Below are 22,037 nucleotides of genomic sequence, written 5' to 3' on the forward strand. Positions count from 1 at the left end.
TGTAAGAATCAGGGGAGGAGGTGCATGACCATATGCAAACAGAGTCTTACAGGCTCCTGGGACCTTGCTCATATGAACCCATAGCAATGATGTCAGTATGCACAAGACCCATGCAAATTGAAATGGCATAGAACTGGGGAAATGGGCAGCAGGTCCCAGTCTTTACTGAGTAACTATTGGCAGCTGATTACTTTTGAGTGAGGAAGAACTGATCTTCTTTAAGGGAGTGACTCTAGATAGGCTGAGTAGACCCCTTATGGGAGACACTAACTTGACTTGATAGGCCTTAACACAAATGACAGAATGCATGAAATCCAGTAGGAGGGTGGTAGGCCATGGGAGGATGCTAATGGGGAAGAGGGTATGAAGATTATTAAGATGTTGTTTATGAAATACACAAACATTTGGGGACTAGAGATGGCTCAGCAGTTAAAAGCACTGGCTGTTCTTGCAGAAGACCCAGGTTCGAATCCCAGCACCCACATGGCAGCTAACAACCATCCCTAACTCCAGTTCCAGGAGATCCAATGCCCTCTTCTATTCTCCTACGACATGGGTGCACTTACACACATGTTGACATAACACTCATACACATATAACAAAAATAAATGAATCAAAAAAAATTTTTTTAAGAAATACACAAAAATTCAATAAAATATAGAAAAAAAATCTTAAAACATACCTTTTATTTTCAGCCAGACTGGCTCCTTCATCCTTCAGCTGCTTGCTTTTCTGAGCACAGCCTTCCTGGAGGGTCTCCTTCCTCCGTTTACTAGCATGAAGCCAGCTTCCATTCTCATTCTCACCTCCAGCCTTCTCATCAGCAGCTTCGGCTTCAAACTGCTGGGATGTGGCCTTAGAAACCTTCTCACCAATTTTCCTCTTCCACCCAAAGGAGGCCATCCTGAAAAATTTCAGAAACAGCTTTAAAATGTTACAAAAGCATCCCAATGAACAGAAGATAACAGACTCCCAGGATCAGACTATGGCCATTTTAATGCCTGTTTTTAGACCACAGCATAAGTATCAAGTGCTACCAAAATTTCAAAGATGACATCAGTCAATAACTGTTCCCATGCCTTCTAATGGAACTGATGCTCTTACACATTAATCCAGAATCCTATCAGGTCTCTGCCAGTTATATGAAATATAAGACTTCAGTAATACATCAGACACATGCAACAGGAAACAGAAAAACAAGAAAAACAAGGCCAGTTTCTTCAAGACATAAACATAAAAAGGGGGAGGGGGAAAGGAGGGCAGTGACTGTTAGGTTAAGAGGCTGAAAAGACAGACCACCAAACACTGAATCTTCTTTCAATCCTGACTCAAAATAAACCAACACTGAGGGACTGGAGAGAGGACTCACTGATTAAGAACATGGGTTCACAGCATCCACGTGAGAACACACACAATCACCAGTAACCCCAGCTCCAGGGGATCTGATATCCTCTTCAGGACTCTGGGGCACCTGCACTCATGTGTACATACTCACACATGTATACACATAATTTAAACTTTTTTTAAAAAACCAACATTGAAAGAACATATAAAAAGAATAAGATAAGCCAGGCGTGGTGGCACACGCCTTTAATCCCAGCACTTGGGAGGCAGAGGCAGGCGGATCACTGTGAGTTCAAGGCCAGGCTGGTCTACACAGTGAGTTCTAGGACAGCTGGGGCTACAGGGAGACCCTGTGTCAAAAAGACCAAAAAAAAAAAAAAAAAGGAATAAGATAAATAAGAACAGTGACTTGACATCTGACAGTGTGAACGAATCACTGCTGTGTTCCAGGTGGCCTAGCAGTATCATGACTGAATTTTTCAAAAAAAGAAACAAAAAACTTACCCTTAAGGACTACACAGCAGCTGAGCAGGGTGGCACACGCCTTTAATCCCAGCAGAGGCAGGCAGATCCTTGTGAGATTGAGGCCAGCCTGGTCTACATAGAAAGTTCCAGGCCAGCTGGGGTTATAGGGAGACTGTCTCAAAGACACACAGACACACACACACAGACACACACACACAGAGAGAAAAAAAACTACATAGAAAAATATTTCATTATGAAATCATATGGTAGCTAGGAACTGCTTCAAAGTCATCACAGGTAAGGAGTGTCATGGAGAAGGTGAAATAAAATCACTGAACTGATAACTCATGGAGTTGGGAGATAAACACAGAAGACTCACTGCTCTTTTTCCTTCTTTTCATATACACTGAAATTTTCTTTTTTGGTTTCTTTGAGACGGGGTCTCCCTGTAGCCCCAGCTGGCCTGAAACTTGCTATGTACACCAGGCTGGCCTCGATCTCACAGATATCCACCTACCTATGCCTCCCAACTGCTGGGATTAAAATCATGCTGCGCCACCACACCTGACTCCATAATTGTGTGTGTGTGTGTGTGTGTGTGTGTGTGTTCAGGGCTATTTTATTTTTGAGATAGGACTAACTAACTCAGTTGTCCCAGAAATTTCAACAGAACCCAAGCTGGCCTCAAGCTCATGACCCTCCTGCATCAGTCTCACAAGTGCTAATGTTTCAAGTACAGTCCACCACATCTGGTTATAAAACAGTTTTTAAAAGATGTTAATGTTAAACATTAAAAGACTTGTCAAAACTATTGGTTAAGTCAAAGAACAACCAATGTTAAAACTATTTTGTAACTCTGCCATGACATTCAAAAGGGAAAAGAGATAACTGACAGAACAAAGGAAAACATTCCAATTATTGAACAGTATTTAGAAAAGGATTAACAGAGACTCAGTAACTCGCAAGGTACACAGACAGACTTTAAGATGTACAAGAACCCCTGTAACTGCATAAATTATCTTATATGCTGTGTGTTTAGGAGAAGAGTGTCTAAGATTTTATCAATTCTTAGAGGAACCTGTGACCACAGAAGACAGGAAAAAAAGCAGTGAACTCAGAGATCTCTTTGAAATTCTAAAGCAATAGGCCTTACAAGAGAAAGGGACGGAAATGAAACAGTGAGTTCTAGCAATATCAAGACATCATCACTGACATACATGACGGAGGTGAAATATAAATGACAGGAAGAAAACAAAAAAATGAAAATGCCTGGGAGTTTCTTCACACCCAAAAGCCCAAGTTACTGGCAGAACTGAAAAAATTATGGTTTATAGGCCTAAGTTGTTACTGAACACAAGGAAGTCTGATAATCGCTGCAATCACAAACAGCACAGGCTGATGTGGGTGAAGCACATGCTTCCCACAGGTACAGGGAATCTGGACAAATGGGTAACAATGGAGCAAAACTTGCACCAGAGAACTGGGACAATGGGAACTTTCTCTGTGTGCTCATCAATATGGGAGAATGCATTTCCTCTGTCTGAACATCACTTTACACATCCCAGGGGAAACCAAGAAAGGACTAGAAATCAAAGTATGGTTATTATGTGGGTCCAAGGCTGGAGGCACAGAGTGAAGGCAGCCTAGAAGAATGGTTATCATGCAAGATATCAGAAAAGAAGCCTTGCATTTACGACTGTCCCTGAAGGTAATAAAAATGATCATTAAGTATTCTGCCTTCAAGTTTTCAAACAGAACTTTCTTTCCACATTACCAATGTGAGGCACCAAGCAGGGTAAAGTTATATTAACAGAAACCTAGTATATTTACTGAAGGAAATTACATTTAAAATCACTGATCAAATCTGTTAGTTATTAGGAGCAGGGGATAGATGAGGAAAATAGAAGGAAATCCATGTGTATTTTTTTTTTAATTATCAGGTCATTCAGACTCCCACTACCCTCCCCATCTTCCAACCCAAGTCAGGATTATAACTGCAGAGAACAGGTATGAGTTAAGGCCCCATGGGGTGGCTCTGACCATGCATGAAACACATACCCTGTTCCTTAGACGTTTGTGTCATGGTCCCCTACAAATCCCTTGACATCAGAGGCTGGGGAAATCAGGGCGGAATGAAGCTATCAGGATCTGGAAACTGATGACGCAAGACACTGACAAGTTTCACCTTGCAGAGAAGGACAAGAACTGTATTCCTTACAATTCAATAAAGGTTAGCATTACATGAAAAGTACAGGAACGCTCAGGAACAGAGTAAAAACAAAGGGAGTTTATGCCCCCCAAGTTTTAGATTTCTCAGGGAAATAAGAAGTAGTCATCCACTCAAGGCAAAAATTAATAGATATGTGCATTTAAGAAAAATGAAGAGATCAGATACAGCCACTGAGGACTGAGGAAAACTGCAACATGAGAACAGAGGTAGCAAACAGAAGCAAGAGCCTCTAAGGTTAAAAAGCAGAAATGTGTCACCAAGGCCAACAATAGCTTTTTATTTTTGTCAAACTGTCTGAAGACAAGGAGAGGATACCCAATTACAACGCATGGTAAGCACTACAAGAGTGATCGAACGGGGTTGGGGAGATGGCTCAGCGGTTAAGAACACTGGTTGTTCTTGCAGAGGGCCCAGTTTGATTCCCAGCACCAACATGGCAGCTAACAACCATCCATAACTCCAGTTCCAGGGGAATCCAATGCCTTCTCTGACCTCCATGGGCACTCCACAACACAGGTGCACTTACATATATGCAGGCAATACACCCATACACACAAACAAAATATTTTTGAATAGAGTGATCAAACGATGCTATCAGACAACTGACACCTGAACCTTTATAAATGAAGTGAGCTTTAAAGAATAAAACTGGGATTGGAGAGATGGCTCAGCAGTTAAGAGCACTGGCTGCTCTAGCAGAGGATCCAAGTTTGATTCCCAGAACCCATATGGCACCCAACAACCATCTGTAACTCCAGTTCCAGGGAATCCGATGCCCTTTTCTGACCTGTGCAGGCAATGCATGTCGTGGGTATACTTTCATACATGCAGGCAATATACCCATAGACACAAAATAAAAATAACAGTTTTGAAAAAAAAAGGAATAAAAGTTGACCAGGCTTAGCCAGGCCCACGTCTTTAGTCCCAGCACTCAGAAGACAGAGGCAGGCAGATCTCCAGATTACCCTGGTCTACGATGTAGCAAGTCTCAAAATGGCATAAAAAATAAAAGTTGACCAGGCTTAAAAGGAGGGATGAATCCTAGCACACGTGAACACGTTCCCCAAGGAAAATATAACTCTAGTGAGTTAACTCAGAATCTTAAATGCTGCTGGGGAGAAAATATAGGTTATTGTCAATTACTGGTTTTGGTATTTAAGACCAAAAGGTTTGAAAATTAGTCGGGCACAGTAGTGCATGCCCCTAATCCCAGAACTGGGGAGACAGAGGCACAGGCAGGCAGATTTCTGTCAGGTCAGGGCCAATCTCATCTACATAAGGGGTTCCAGATCAAAATTATTTTTAAAAAATTAACTGTGATGATAGTGGTGGAAGGACCCTCAGTACACAGTTTAAGTGGGTAAACTGTATAACATGCCAATTATATCTCAATAAAGCTGTTTTTTAATAAATTGTGAATTTATTGTTCCTCTAATAGTATGTACTTATTTTTTTAATTAACCTATCATTAAAATACCTTATAGAAGAGGTTTTCATAAATCTTTATTTGGATTCATAAGGCACAAAAGTCCTAAACATTTTTTACCAGGGTAAAAAAACTAAGGGAAGTAGCTTCCAATCATTCAGATTTCCTGTCAAACCCGTGTTTCATGTTAAATCCGTGTTTATGTTAAATTCAACATTTTAGACAGAATTTAAGTGTGGCATGAAAATCCAAAACAATGTTCTGTATTCTAAATTCATGTGCTAGAGCAATGACCCACAGCAGGATCTGCACAAGTCGATGACTTGACACAGGACCCAGCCGCCAGCTGCCCGGTGCTTGCAGCCGGGTGAAACGTCTAGTGTAGACTGCGTGAGAGGATGTCACCAAGGGGGAAAGCTCTGGGTGGAAGTAGGAAAGCATCCTCGCGAGGAGACGCTTTCGCAGGTGAACGATTTACCTACAACCAGCGGAGAAAAGCAGCATTCGCGACTCCCCAGTCCACAGTAAAGTGCGGCCGCAGGCAGGCTGGGCGGCCCCAAGGGCCCAGCGTCTCCCCGGCTACTGCGCCGGCACCCAGGCACAGCGCGCCCGATTCCGTGAGCCCCATGGGCCACCCCTGACTCCCTACGCTCGTCTCGCCCAGCTTCCCTCTCCGCTGCCTTCCACCAAGGACCCCAAGCCCGTTACCTGAAACCCACTCCGCGGTCCCGTGTTTACATTCCGTTCGCCCTTTGGCACCGGAAGCGGAAACTATCAAGCCCGAGGTCTCCCCGGCCTTGCGTGTTCGTGCTACCCAGTCTTCTATAAAACGCGTAGGAGTCTCATCCGGGAACGTTCCGAGCAGTTCGGAAAAGCGGACGGAAGGTTCTCGTCGATGTCGTCGTCAACGTCGTGTCCCCCGCCTCCTGGTCTCCCCGTGTCGCGTCTAGGATTACAGGTCCCAGAAGTCACTGCGGCGCCCCTCCGCATTACTCTCTGGGATTTGTAGTCCGGCCACCCGACAGCTAGCGGTGCCCTCTAGCACAAGCCTAGAAGCTGGCTAAGGTGGCTGCGTAGACTGAGAGGCTGCAGAAAGTCTGCAGGTTAAAAGAGACACAAGACCCAGGCTGGGAAAACCAACTGGCGGAATACGCAAAAGATTAACACATGATCTAACCCTAAAGGGGTTTACATTCTGGCCTGAAGGCCATCCAGACACACAAGACAGGAAAAACTATGCTGAAAATAAGTTCTAGGGAAGCTGATCCAGAGCTCAATTGATTTGAACCCAGAATTACAGCCCGAAAGTAGCACTGGGTCATGTGTTTATAAGTAAATAATAATCAGGCAAATGTTAACATGGTGGAAGCATTATGGGATGCCATTAGTAAAGCTCCACATACCCCAGTCACCAGGTAGGACCACCAGATTGTTTCTACCCAAAGTCAAAGATATGAAGAAAAATCCTACCCCAAAACACTTGCAAACAGTGGTTCTCAGCCACTACGGGTTAGAGACCCTTTCATAGCAAAAACTCTTGCACATTACCCTTTTCACAAAGGTGATTTTGACACGGATGGTTTAAAATGAGATAACAAGAAAACTGCTGCGGTGACTTAAGGTAATGATGCCCACCTGTAACGTTAGTCGCGGCATTCCTCCACCACACCCTCGCGGTAGAAAAATGTCATCATTCAAAAATACCATTAATGAAGCAGTAAAAGTCCATTTTTCTTTTGAGATGCGGGCTTCGCTATGTCGCCTGGCTCAAGAGATTATCCCACCTCAGCCTCTTGAGTAGCTGGAACTACAGGAATTTGCCACCATGCCCAGCGAAAACTGTAATAATCTATGACAAAAGGGTAAGTTCTCATAAAGTATATTTGCTACCCATGTCCTGAAGAAAATTGATTTAAGACTGTACTACAGAGGCTGAAGAGATGGCTCAGCAGTTAGGAGTATTTGCTGAGCCACTTGCAACTCCCGCTCCAGGGAATCCAAATCCATTCTAGCCTCTGAAGGCACTCACACATACATAATTTTTTTTTTTTTTAAGAAAAAGACTCTTGTAAATTATTTTGTTGTGGAACACAACTTTTTTAGAACCACTGATAAGCTGTTTAGACCTTTTCTTGAACATGAACAAAGATGGGCTGAGACAGCTCAACATGGAAGGGTGCTTGCTGCCAAGCGACACAACATGAGTTCAACCCCTAGAAGACATTTGCTACTAATGATAAAACTAAAGATTTTAAATTTTCAGTGTATGGGTGTTTTGCCTCCATATATGTAAATGCAGCATGCACATACAATGTTGCAGAGACCAGAAGAGGGTTACTGGTAGTTGACAGATCTGAGGCATCTCTCCAGCCCTTATTTTTATTATTTTTAATTATGTGGAAGGGGAGGGATATGTGCCTGTGGGTACAGTACCCAGGGAGGCCAGAGGCATTCGATCCCCAGGAGCTGGTGTTACAGAAGGTTGTGAGCCTCCTGGCATGGGTGCTAGGAACAGAATGCCTGTCTTCTGCAAGAGCAGTATGCACTCTAAAATTATGGTTCTAGAAAAAACGTACTTATTATATAATGAACTTAGGAGATCCATGGTGACATCAGACATAATTTTTATTTGTAATTTGATTACATTCAACTTTTTAAAAAAGATTTATGTATATGAATGTTTTGCCTGCATATGTAAAGTGTAGTGTGTGCAATGCCCTCAGAGGGCAGAAGGCGGCATCGGATTCCCTGGAACTGGAAAAAAGGATGGTTGTCAGCCATTATGTGGGTGCTGAGAACCAAAACCAATACCCAGTCCTCTGGAAGAGCAGCAAGTTCTCTTAACCCATCTCTCCAGCCTCACTCATCAACATTTGTAGGCACTCCATTAGTAAACCAGCATTTTCAAAATGACCAGTTCACGAATGTGGCAGCCAGCCTTCAAGATGGGCTTCAACGTGTCCTACCCTGGCATTCAATGCTTGAAAAGTTCTTCCGCCAGTTTACCAGTATTGGTCTTTATCACCTATAGAACAGGGCAGAAATGAAAGTGCTATCGCCTCATCTGAACTGCAGGAGACACCAAAGGGAGTAACAGTGTACCTTAATCTGAACAGAGGCCTATGTGATCACATTCATTATAATCCTGAAACACTGAAAACCCATTAAGCCATATATTTATGGTTTTTGTATTTTGATACACACACACATAAACAAGATATTTAGAGCAGGATCTGTGTCCACCACATTTGTCATGACAGGTTCACAGTGACCATAGGAAGACACACAGCTACCTACCTGGTGAATGATGAAACAGTGCTTGAGGCTCTGCCCCTCTAAATCTCACAAGTAGCTTATCTTTGACAGCCTCTACTCTAGTAAAGGCTTAGCAACATCTTCCACGTTGCTAAAAATACTCTAAATGGATGCCACTATTTATTGACAATTACAGTAAACAGGTTTACTCATTTACAGTAAGTAAAACTTTAATAGACACTGGTTTCAAGTGACAATTTCTTGTACAAATTTGTAGAGAATACCTAGAACAATGGATTCTCCAAAAGAACATCCTTACCGCTATTCCTAGCACTCTTTAATGTTGGTCGATCGAATTCTAAAGTCCAGTTTCAATAGCTGGCAGAGGGCAGCTACTTCATCCAGCTTTTACTGTTGGCATCTTAATATTTTGTTTAGGTGGTTGGTTTCTAGATGAAGTTCATTTGAAACAAAAATCACAATATTTCAAGAACTAAAATTTAGTCAAGCACTATTTTGTATTTCAATCCAGTAAGAAGGGCACACTCAGCCATGAACAAGTGATCCCCTCCAGCCACCCTCCAAACCCAGGTTAAACAAGAAAGATGTTGTAACGGATGAAAAATGAAGCTTTTCTTTATTAGGCCATCTTTCTAAATCAAGGTACTCTGGTCAAACATACATCAACCACGAAGATTGACCTCTACTCTACAACCAACTTTTAGTTCAGTTGTACGTGGAATTTCATTCACCTTGTCAGACAGAGCTCATGATGAAAAGGTGCAGGGGAGGGGGCAGTTAAGGAAAAGAAAGATTTAGACAATACATGTTTTCTTTCATTCCAAAGATGTAACTTGGAACACTGATGCATGAGTTCCACATACCCAGGCACATTAATCCAGTGTGAAAGCTACCACAAGATACTTGCAGTGCAAGGGAGGGAGGGAATTTATATAAAATCATCTGAAACTCCAAAAAACTACAAAAGCATCTTAAGAAAAAAATATAATCAAAGTAAAAGCAACGTTGTTTATTTCCATGGACTTATTTTAAATTATATCTGATATATTATGCTCCCGTGTGTCCCAGCCTGGTAGAAAAGTTCCTCTCATGAGAAATCAATTTTAATGGAAAAATTTTTACATATCAGTAAAATCTATTATATTTAAAACTATGTATACAGTACTTTTCTGGCAAAAACCTTATACATCTTTCAGTTGTCAAGACAAAGTAAAAATACGGTTGCATAAAATCACAAAAAATATAAACTGCTGAAAAGATAATAAAAAAGATTAAAAATCATTTGCATTGACTCTCATTATATGTTCAGTACAAGAATTCGCAAACTACAATAAATTTGTGAAATTCTGTTGCAACCTTGACACACTTAACCAAAAGTTGTCACTTCAAATACTCTAGCTTAAAAAAAGAATTTACTGCAATAGTCTGCATTTATCATATTATTTGTACAAGTGCAATATTTAAATATTTTCAAAATAAAACTCAGTAACTAAAAGGAATCACAAAATAACTTATAAAAGAAGCAAAGTTTACAAAATTAACAACTTTCAGAAGGTCCTATTTAATTGGTTCCTCCTTTTGTGCCCCCCTCCCCCCAACACTTTATAGAGATATTACTTAATTCTATATACAAATCTGTAACTTTAAAAATACAGTCTTCTGTTCTTAACATCAGGAACACGACACTGCATTTAGAGAGCAGTGACACAGATAAACCCCAGAGGGACCACACATACCCTATACATATGGTTGGAACTCATTTAAATTGAACTTCCATTACTTTATACAGCATTCAAATCTGGAGTTAACTAGAACAAGCCCTGAACAAAAAAGAAGCAAGATTTTGTTCTGAATTCAGTGCATGCACTACAGTAATTCTTTATGCAACCTACCAAGAGCTCCAGAACATTACTGCTTGGTTACATATGTGCTCACCATATTTGCAAAAAAGAAAAAGAATTAAAGAAAAATGAACTGTAATGAGAAAAAATAACTCTCTTGCAAAAGGAAGATGATTAATGCCAAAAGAAAAAACATTTTTACGGTACTGGGATTCAAGCCCAGAGACCCTTGTGTGCATGCCAGGCAAGCACCTGCCACTAAGCTATATCCTCAGTCCTAATTTCTTTTTTTAGGCCTTTTTGAGACAGGATCTCCCTGTAGCCCCAGTGGCCTAGAACTCACTATATAGACCAAGATGGCCTCAAACTCACAGATATCCACCCTCTTCTGCCTCCCAAGTGCTGGGATTAGAGGCGTGTACCACCACACCCGGCCCTCAGTTCCATTTTTTTTTAAAAGTTAATATAAGCCAAACATGGGCAATACAGTATTGCTAGCATACACAATTACCAGCTTTGTTTTAAGTGACTTTAAATCTTCATTTACCCCTATTATGCAGTCCTATTACTAAAAGTGGGAAAAAAAACATATAAATCAGATATCTTAGAAAGAGTAAATATCTTTAGCCACTAATTTTTTTAAAAATTAAAACCTGAAATAAATGTAACCATCTTAAAACTGATTTCTTAGCCAGGTGTGGTGGCGCACGCCTTTAGTCCCAGCACGCAGGAGGCAGAGGCAAGCAAGCGGATCTTTGTGGATTTGAGGCCAGCCTGGTCTACATAGCGAGTTCCAGACCAGTTAGGGCTACAGGAAGACCCTGTCTCAAAAAGACCAAAGAACAAAAACAAAAAGCTGATTTCTTCCAAATTCATAGTAATCTGATGAAACAACTACAATCAGATTCAATGTATATAAACTTTAATTGGATTCTGGTTTGAAATAACCAGCTACTAAAGAAATTCAGAGCTGGGTGTGGTGGCCTTGATCTCACAAGGCAGGTGAACCTCTGTGAGATCAAGGCCAGTCTGGTCTCCATAGTGAGTTCCAGGCCAGCTGGGGCTACAAAGAGAGGGTCTCAAAAAGACAAAAAAAAAAGAAAGAAATTTGGGAGACAACTAGGGAAACCTAAACATGCAATAGTACATACTATTTGAGAATTACTGACTGTACATATAATGGATTTATGAAATTTCTTTAAAGAGGGTATTTTTAGGAGGTGCTGAAGTATTGAGCTGATATGTGTACCTTAGCATCTCAGTGGTTCAGAACAAAACCATGTACACATTCAAATACATATCCATGTTTTTAGACATGTGACTATAATGAAGCAAATACTGCCAAATGTGAGCTGTGGAACCAGTAAACAAGCATGTGATCATCTGACAGTCCTTCAACTTTCCTTCTTTAAAACATGTTCAAAATAAAATTGGAGATGAAAAATCCAATCCAAATATTAAAGCTCATAAAAGATGTCCTTTTCTACTCAGTGAATCAACTGACACATAGTCAACTGACATTCAAGACTGGCTGTCATGAGCCCAAGAAATCTGTGACACTGGCAAGAACACAATTCATGAACAGCAACTCAGCTCTGGAAACAAAAGCAGCACTTCACGTACACAGGATAAGGGGGCAATCTATAAAATTAAGCTGAGGGCCTAGAGTTTCTGAATATATAAGTTCTATGTTATTTTTGGATCTATAAGCTAAAAAAAATTTACATTGAGTTTTCTGATGTGATTTACCACAGAAATCTGAATTTTAAGGGGGATAAGGAAACAGTTCTCCATAGTGTTACCACTGGCGGAAAGTAGTAGCTATTTAAGAAGCTAAGGAGCCCAGAAAACAGTATGACCTGTGAAGGCCTATGAGGATTCTAGGCAAATACTCATTGAATAAATTTACGAAGCAAATATAAAACATATCAACATGTAGTAATATGTGAAGGCCTTTATGGTAAATTTATATTCTACAAAGCCCTGTCATACTAAATTAAAAGGACAAAAAAATCAGGTGCACCTGAGACCTATAACTCATTGTGTGTATATTATGTTATATATACCTACTGAATAATGAAAAATAAAATGATCTTAATTCATTTCAGCGCATTAAGCTTTTAACTCTCAATCATTTTCCAGTATCTGTGCAAATTGCATTCCAAAAGGCCAATTCTTAGTTATAATTTTATATATATAACTTGATATGTGGAAGCACTTGGCTATTATTTATTATGCATGCTTATTACATCAAAGAAATAAGCAAAGTTTTAGGTTTATTGTGCAAGAATTTTAATTAGATTTGCACACATTTCAAAAAATTCTATTGTGTGACTTCCAGGTCTTGGAGCTAAGTCAACAGAAGTGTCAAGTGAGGTCACAGACGAGGTAAGAGAAACTTCTGAGGACTTCCCTTGAGCTTCAGCATCGGAGTCACTCCTTTGGCAAGAGCGATAGTTGCTGATGGATCCCGATCTCTGTGGAGTAGCAGTCCCTGATTTGGCCTCTGTAATTTCATCTGGGTGAAAGAATTTCAATATGTTATTAACTATGCTTTCTCCCTCAATTTTTCAAAACAGTATGAAATTCAATTCTTTAAGTGAGACTACTTGATCAACTCTCTAGAGCATGTTTAAACATTTTCTAAAACTGAGGCAATGTACCTGTGCTGTTTTTACACACAGCACACATTCCTGTGATGGCCAGTCAATGCCAAGTACACAGTATATTGCTCATCATGCTTACAGAGATTAAGAGCCAGTAAACTAATAACCTGTTAATAAATATTCCCTAGCAATACAATTTTTCTGTATTAAAACCATAGAATCGATTACATGACATATGGAAGGTATATTGGAAATCATCTCATCAAAGGCTCATTTTATTAGTAAGAAACCTAAACCCAGAAGTCAAGTGATTTGATTCAGGAAACAAATGAACAGAAAGGTTCAGTCCTTCAAGAATCTAGCTCTCTCACTTTCAGTTCAATGCTCTCTATACCTCCAGTTTCACAGAAGAGCAACAATTCCAAAAAACAAAAGCAATGAAGCTGGGCCTTGTGGCACAGGCCCTTCAACCCAACTACTCAGGAGACTGAAGCAGGAGGATCATAAGTTCAAGGCCTACCAGATCTGGAAAGTTCAAAGGTAGCTCGGGCAACTTAGTGAGACCTTACCTCAAAATAAAAAGTAAAAAGAGGGCTGGGATACAGTTCATTGAGACAGTGCTTGTGTGAGAAGTCCTAGATTGACTCTCCAGTACCACAGATAAAACTAAAAGCAAACCAAAGGAAAACTAGTTGGGAACAAAATGTAGAAGAAATGACACTAGACTAGAAATACAGAATAGGAAGAGCTGGTAAGACCACAAGCAGTGATGAGGATGCAAACTGATCTGAGTATGATGTGAAACCCATTTCACATCAAGCTGAATTCAAATGCATTAAGGTATACACTATGTGGACATCAGGCTGTAGTACCAGAAGTGAAGCAAAGAGAAATGCCATTTCAAAGGCAGGCAAGGCTACACAGCAAGACTCTGTCTCAAAAAAAGATTATGCAAAAATAACCAAATTACATCACATGGCCAACACATACCAGCTCAAGACTGTGTCTTTCTTTCCTTAAAAAAAAAACAAAAAAAAAAACACAAAGCCAGGTGTGGTGGCACATGCCTTTAATCCCAACAACTTGGGAGGCAGAGGCAGGTGGACCTCTATGAGTTCAAGGCCAACCTGGTCCACATAGAGAATTCCAGGCCACAGGGTAGAGCTACAGGGTGTTAAAAAGAGCAAACACACACACACACACACACACACACACACACACAAAAACACGCACACACGCACGTATGCACACATGCACAATTCACCTTCTCTAATAATTCTATACATATTTCCATAAATAATGACAGCATGTATCTTAGCTGATATAGAATGTCCTGCATTTGAGTTAAAAACTTGACAGTAAATAAACAATAATGTCAACATTTCTTTTTTAGCGATTTCATTTTTAATTATGTGTGGGTATCTGTGTATGGGTATGTGCACATAAGTGTGCATGCTCTCAGAAACCAGAGGCATCAGATCCTCTGTGGCTGGAGTTCCCGGCAATTTTGATCTACCTGATGTGGGTGCTAGGAACAGAGCTCAGGTCCTCTCCAAGAGTAGTATAGGCTTTTAACTGCTAAGTCATCTCTCCAAGCCTTAATTTCCAAATAAAACATTTCACCATACCAAAATGAACCATACAAACCACCAAAATATGAAAGAAAACTATTACTTTAGAATTCAACTACATATTTTTAAGGATTTTACAAACTGACTATCTTTTATCCCTTTGGAGACTGAATTCAGTGTCTCCTGCACACTAGGCAAATACTCTACAACTGAGCTACATTCACTGCCCCAAGATTATAGCACTAAAAGAACAATGTGCAGCAAGCCTAATGCCACATGCTTGCCAGCACTTGGGAAGCAAAGGCAGGCAGATCTCTTCGAGATCAAGGCTAGTCTGGTCTACATAGTGAGTTCCCAGTCAGCTGGGGCTACAGAGAGAAGACTCTATCTCAAAAAAATAAAAACAAACCATAAAACAATATACTATAAGATGCAAGAATAACAGGACTGACAAATTATCAGTATCATAAGGCATAAAGTCACATTTTGGGGCAGGAGAGATGGCTCAGTGGTTAAGAGCACTGGCTGCTCTTGCAGAGGACCTGGGTTCAATCCCCAGCACCCACATGACAGCAACGAACTGTCCTTAACTCCAGTTCCAGGGGAATCCGAAGCCCTCTTCTGACCTCTGCAACACTGCATGACACAGTGCACTCACATACATACAGGCAATACACTAATACATATAAAATAAAAATAATAAAATATTTTTTTAAAAAAGAAGCCACATTTCATATTTTTTTTAACTATTGAATTCAAAGAAAGAAGTCAGGAAGCTTCAAAAGACTCAAAGACTGAGGTAGTGAGGGCAGCAGGGGAGAAGGGTAAGAACGAAATACTAAAAATGTATGTATGGGTGCTGGAGAGATGGCTCAGCAGTTAAAAGCACTAGCTGTTCTTTACCGGACCCAGGTTTGGGTCCCAGCACCCACATGGTGGCTTACAACTGTCTTAACTCCAGTTCCAGGGCATTTAATGCCTTCTTTTTAAAACTCTGTAGGTACTGCACGACATGGGTGTACTTACATATATGCAGGCAATACACTCATACACATAAACTAAATAAATGAGAAAATAATATATTTTAAGAATGTATGTATGAAGCTGGGCATGGTGGCACATGCCTTTAATCCCAGCACTTGGGAGGTAGAGGCAAACATATCTCTGTAAGTTCAAGTCTAGCCTGGTCTACATAGCAAGTTCCAGGTCAGCTGGAGCTACAGGGAGACCCTAACTCAAAAAGAGCCCCCCCCACCCTGAAAAAAAAATGTATGAAAGTGCCATACCAAGGGCTAGGGAGATGGCTCAGTGGGTAAACTGCTTGCTGTACAAGCACGACCTCAGCCCAGATCACCATCACCCATATAAAAGCCAGACTAGACAGTGCATGTTTATAAACCCAGCACTGAGAGGCAAAGACAGGCAGATCTCTGGGGTCTGTGGTATGGTAGCCAATTCAGCTTACAGGGCAACCTCCTGGGGCTGGAGAGATGGCTTGGTGGTTAAGAACACTGTCTGCTCTTGTAGAGGACCTAGGTTCAATTGCCAACACCCACATAGCAGCTAACAATCATCTGTAACTCCAGTTCCAGAGGATCCAACGCCTTCTTCTGACCTCTGTGGGCACTGCACAACACAGGTACACTTATGTACTCATACACATAAAATAAAAATAATAATAAATAAGGGCTGGATAGTTGGCTCAGAGGTTAAGAGCACTGGCTGCTCTTGCAGAGGACTCAGGTTCGCATCCCAGCATCCATATGGCAGCTAACGATAGTCTGTAATTCTAGTTTCAGAGGATCCAGCACCCTCTTCTGACCTCTAGTGGGCACTGCATGAAACGGGGGCACTTACATACATGCAGGCAATACATTCATACACATAAAATTTAAAAAAAAAAACAAGTAAAATATTTTTTTAAAAAAATAAGAATTTTTTTTTTTTTTTAAAAGGGCTGTCTCCTGATTTGGTGAGACCTTATCTCAAAAATAGGGTGGAGAGAGATATAGGAAGGCACCCAATGTTAACCTCTCTTTCACACCCACCCCCCATGCACACGAGCACTTGCTCAACTAGTGCACCCAAACACCAGAACACATGCACACAAAAAAAAGAGAGAGAAAGAAGAAAATAAGGCATCATACCAAAACTCATTACTTAGCATGCTTAGTTATAATTTTAGAAAAAAGTCTAGGGGCTAGAGAGATGGCTCAGTGGTTACCTCCACGCACAGTGCATGCCACGTGTGCACTTACATACATGCAGAGATTACACTCATACACACAAAATAAATATAATAAACAAAAATATTTTTTTAAAAAGCCTAATAAGCTAAGTGTCACCAGGTCTAACCCTCCCTGTGCTGCTCTGTGTGACATACATACCATCAATGCTTCGGAAATCCAGTAAGTAAGTCCTGCTATCCACTTGGTACAACTGTAGACTCATTTTGGAAAATGTGCTTGTCACAGGATTCTTCCTTCGCACACGCAAATAATATGGGTTTACAACCTACCATGGATATGGGCAAAAACAAAGTCACATTAAATCAATTCTTCTATAAAATGTTTCCAGTCCCACAGTCTTGCCCAGTGTGCTCAGAGTTAGAATGCACCCCTTCTTACCTTCCATTCATAGTCCAACTGCTTGATCGCTCTGCATACTTCTGCCATGATATCATTTGGTCGACTTTGACTTCTAATTCCCAAATGCCATTTTGCTTTCCGTACACCTTGGTGTTTGGATTTCTGTGGGTTTAATTCATCGAGGGTATGCCGTGCCCTTGGTGTTTCAGCCACCAAGAATGGTACTCTTTCAGGATGGGGTCGAGTTAAATGGTGATCATCAAGGAAAGAATCAGGTGGGCTTGTTGCCAAGTAGAAATCTTTGGCTTCATTCATTATTCTCCTGTTGTCTATTATGAGATGGTAGGCAACTGCCAATGGGTCCTGGTGATTCCTATTATACAGGCAGCTGAGCACCTCCTCTTCTGCGCATTCAAACTTCTCACACACTTCTTTTAAGGCTTCATCATCAATCATGGTTGAACTATAGGATGGATCTTCAGGAAAGAGGTATTTTGGAAGGTCCTGTTTAAACCATTCATGTTCCCTAAGAAAAGAGCAGGGTTGAGAGAATTTTGAGTAAAACCAAAAATAAAATTATCTTTCAAGAGTGTAGGATAGGAGTTCACTTACATTTGTAGCCATACTATAGTGTATTGCTACTACAATTTTCAACTGCTTTTCATCCTGTAGCTCATACATCATTGTATACATTGAGAAAAATATTCAGCTTGCTGCTGAGTCTTAAGAATTGATGCAGCAATGAGAAAGGAAATGCCTAAGTACAGTTTATCCAGCTCAGAAAAAAAAAAAAATACTGTATGGCTTCACTGTAATATTCCTTATTCATGTGAAGGGAAAAAAACCTAGTAATAACAAAAACAGTAGGGTCTGGAGAGATGGCTTGGCAGTTAAGAGCATTGACTGCTCTTACACCCGGGTTTGAATCCCAGCACCCACATGGCAGCTAAAAACCATCCATAACTCCAGTTCCAGGGGATTCAATGCCTTCTTCTGACCTCTGTGGGCACTGCAAGACACAGCTGCACTTACACACATGCAGGCAATACACTCATACACATAAGATAAAAATAATAAAATATTAAAAAACAAAACAAAAACAGTAAGCGACACGCAATGGTTCTTACTATATGCTAGGTTTTATGTCAAACAATTCAGATATAGAAAATTTCTCATCCTCAAAATAATCCTGTGACGATAAAGATGCCACTTTGTTTTAAATGAAGGAACTGAAATTCACATAGATAAGGAACTTGGCCAACGTCAGAAAAGCAGTTCAGAGGCAGAGTCAGGACTAAAACCCAGTTCTGTGTGACTCAAAAGACCATTCTCGGAATGATTTCCTACTCTGGTTCTTTAACTCCACATACGGTGCCATGTCATGAACCATACTGAAACTAAAAAAGAAGAAAGAACCCCAGAGAGGAAACATCCAGACAAATAATGGTTATGAAGGCATAAAATTAATCTTAATTTTCTTGGTGCTTTGTGCTGTTTAAAGGTTTGTTTGTTTGTTTGTTCATTTGTTTTTCCAACTGCAGGTTGATTGGTTTTTGAGATAAAATTTCTGTGTATCCAGGCTGGACTTGAACTCAACAACACCCTCCTTTAGCCTTCCAAGTGCTAGGATTACAGGTATATGCCACCATGACCAGCATTTCCTATTAATGTTAATTATGATATATCCAAAAACACACACAAATACACTTCTTTGACATTTTACAGTACCATTTTTAGGGTGACTTGCCCTTTCCCTCTGAAGATAAAGCAATGCCCTGGCATCCAGGGTCTCTTTCCAGGTAGTCTTTTGGCATGTGGAGTACATAGAAAGGAATCAAGCTTTAAATTCACATATACTCCTCCCCTCTTCCTAATTACCTATTACTTTCTTATTTATTATCCTAGGTCCCTATGATTTCTTTCTTTTTCCTCCAATCCAGAAAAAAAGTGTGGTTTAGCCATCAAAAGATAACAAAAATTTCTAAGGAAAACAACAAACAAGCCAAACGGATACAACTGTGAGGGCGGAAAGAAGTCTACAGAGAATGTTCCATGTCTGCATGACAAACAACTCGACTCGACAAGTAGCTTTGTCATCGTCCTTTCCACTTCTTTAAGATATTGGGTTGCATCATACACAATGTAATATGAACGTTTACCTACAAAACTCACTTCCTATGATTCAATGTGTATTATTAGAAAAACAGGTCAATGGAGGGAGGGGCTGGAGAGATGGCTTAGCGGTTAAGAGCACTGACTGCTCTTGCAGAGGACCCAGGTTCAATTTCTAGCACCCACATGAACAGCAGACCCCAATTCTATCCAAAGGAATACTGACAACAGATTGCCGTTGATAAGGAACAGCTGATCCTCCTGGAACAGGGACCTCTGGCTGACTAGACTTACCAGAAGGGCAGATAGGGGGGAATGGATGGGGGTGCTGACAGCACAGTGGACAGTGGCAGGGATAGCAGAGTATTAGGTTTCAATGAGACTACCAGTACAGATGCATACGTATCATAGGGCCTTCTGCAGGTATCTTTACAGAAGCAGACCGCCCCCCCCCCCGCCCAAGGCAGAATTTATTTCAAGCAAGCTTGTTATATTAGCTTAGTAGGTATTGAGGGAATGCAGAGATTCGTAACTAGTGTGCAGGAAGGTGTGCTGGCTTTTGGGCAGGACAGGACAGACAGACAGACAGACAGACAGACAGACAGACCGCCAGCACGCACGCACGCACGCACGTACGTACGCAGAGGACTGTGGTACTTTTAAGGTTGTGGCATCCGAAAATAAAAAAAATATTTTGAAAGAAAGAAAGAAAGAAAGAAAGAAAGAAAGAAAGAAAGAAAGAAAGAAAGAAAGAAAAGAAAAATAAGTCAATGGTAAAATTAAATTTTTTTCATTTTGAAAAACAAAATTTTTAAGGGAAAATAACAGGTTCAAAATTACCTGATGTCTTTGATTGTGGCCCTCTTCATGGGATCTACCTGCAGCATATGCTTCAAAAGGCTGATCACAGAAGGATTCAAATACTGAGGGGTATAAAAAATCCCATCGCATATCTTCTTAAAAAGAGTTGGCACGTGGTCATCATCAAAGGGAAGGGTCCCACACAGCAAAGCATAGAGAATGACCCCGCTGCTCCAGATGTCCACCTCCGGGCCTGCGTACAATCTGAATAGAGAAGATCATCAGCATTAATTGGTGTCAGAATCCATCAATCAACTTTTTAAAAACGCAAGTACATAAATATAAATAAAGAGCTGGGTGTGATGGCGCATGCCTATAGTCCCAGCACTCAGGAAGCAGAGACAGGTGGATCTCTGTGAGTTGGAGGCCAGCTTGTTCTACTTAATGAGTTCCAGGACAGCTGGGGCTACAGGGAGACCCTGTCTCAAAAAAAAAAAAACAAAAAAAAACAATAAATTAATTAATTAGTTCTTTCTCATTAGGTATTTCCTCTTATCAATTACTGAATTATGAAGATGAATCAGATGTTTCCCTCTATGGACGACGAGGCAACCATATTGTGAATGATGTTGGCATCAATGTTACTGGATCTGATTCCATCGCAGTAAAGGCTTCATTTGGTGTCGTAACCAAACATGAAGTGGAAGTATCAACATTACTTAAGGAAATTACTGCCAGGTCAGTACAAATATCCCAGTATACTTGTGTTCTCATTAAATGATTATCAGTAATCAGAGTATGTTTTTATTTTTATTTTTGGTCTTTTTGAGACAGGGTCTCCCTGTAGCCCCAGCAGGCCTGGAACTCACTATGTAGCCCAGACCGGCCTTGCACTCAGAGATCCACCCACCTCTGCCTCCCAAGTGCTGGGACTAAAGGCATGCGCCACCATGTCTGGCCAGAATATGGTTTTTATAGCAACTGCTGCACATCCTAATCTCAGGGGATTTTTGTTTGTTTTTCTGAGACAGGGTCTCCCTATAGCCCCAGCTTGCCTGGAACTCACTATGTACACTAGGCTGGCCTCAATCTCACAGAGATCCACCTGACTCTGCCTCCCCAGTTCAGTATTAGTTTTTTAAAAAGTAAGAAGTTTGGGCTGCAGAGCTGGCTTATCAGTTAAGAGCACTGGCTGCTCCTGCAGAGGACCTGGGTTTGATTCACAACACCCACATGGTACCTAAGAAACATCCTTAACTCCAATTTCAGAGGAATCAACACTTTCTTCTAACCTCTGAAGGCACTGCACAACAGGTGCACTTATATACATGCAGGCAATGCACTCATACACATAAAAATAACAAAATATTTTTCTTAATAAGTTTTATAAATTATGAACCACAGATAAATTTCTGTTTCATTACTGAAAGGGTCCTACCTGTAGGGCCAAACATTGTGCTATCATGAGCACTGTTTAAACCACTGCTTTTTGGTTACAGAGACTAAACTATTTTTCAAAATAGTGCATGTGTATATGTGTGTGTCTGTGCGTGCACTTGTGCCATGGTGCACATATGGCAATCAGAGGACAATTTTGTGGAGTTGGTTCTTTCCTTCCACATTAAGTGGAATCAAACTCAAGTCACTTAGCAGCAAGTGATTTACCAGTTGAGCCATTACAATGGCAGAAGATTAAATTCTTTAGTAACAGACTCTGAACCCATCCGTCCCCAACAATCTAAGACCCTAAGACTACATAAGGGTTCATGGAGCTGGA

The 22,037-nt window shown here is 40.7% G+C and overlaps 2 protein-coding genes across 4 annotated transcripts in view; both read right to left on the minus strand.

Moving 5' to 3' along the window:
• Ttc33 (tetratricopeptide repeat domain 33) overlaps positions 1–6,413 on the minus strand; it is a 72,480-nt gene extending 66,067 nt beyond the window's left edge. The window contains exons 1-2 of one of the 2 annotated variants that reach the window (XM_008842096.3): positions 6,174–6,413; positions 683–904 (exon numbers count right to left, since the gene is read on the minus strand). In XM_008842096.3, the coding sequence (XP_008840318.1) occupies positions 683–903 (221 nt within the window). In that variant the 5' untranslated portion in view covers position 904; positions 6,174–6,413. Of the gene's footprint in view, positions 1–682; positions 905–5,943; positions 6,080–6,173 lie in introns of those variants that run through there. The other variant, XM_008842095.3, reaches the window with a different exon arrangement.
• A 6,444-nt stretch (positions 6,414–12,857) lies between these two features.
• Prkaa1 (protein kinase AMP-activated catalytic subunit alpha 1) overlaps positions 12,858–22,037 on the minus strand; it is a 33,427-nt gene continuing 24,247 nt past the window's right edge. For both annotated transcript variants that reach the window (XM_008842097.2, XM_029567803.1), the window contains 4 exons: positions 20,300–20,524; positions 17,387–17,873; positions 17,147–17,273; positions 12,858–13,100 (listed from right to left, as the gene is read on the minus strand). In XM_008842097.2, coding sequence (XP_008840319.1) covers positions 12,859–13,100; positions 17,147–17,273; positions 17,387–17,873; positions 20,300–20,524 — 1,081 coding nt within the window. In that variant the 3' untranslated portion in view covers position 12,858. The remainder of the gene's footprint in view (positions 13,101–17,146; positions 17,274–17,386; positions 17,874–20,299; positions 20,525–22,037) is intronic.

The sequence above is a fragment of the Nannospalax galili genome, unplaced genomic scaffold, assembly GCF_000622305.1.
Source record: "Nannospalax galili isolate Female #2095 unplaced genomic scaffold, S.galili_v1.0 scaffold139, whole genome shotgun sequence".
NCBI lineage: Eukaryota > Metazoa > Chordata > Mammalia > Rodentia > Spalacidae > Nannospalax > Nannospalax galili.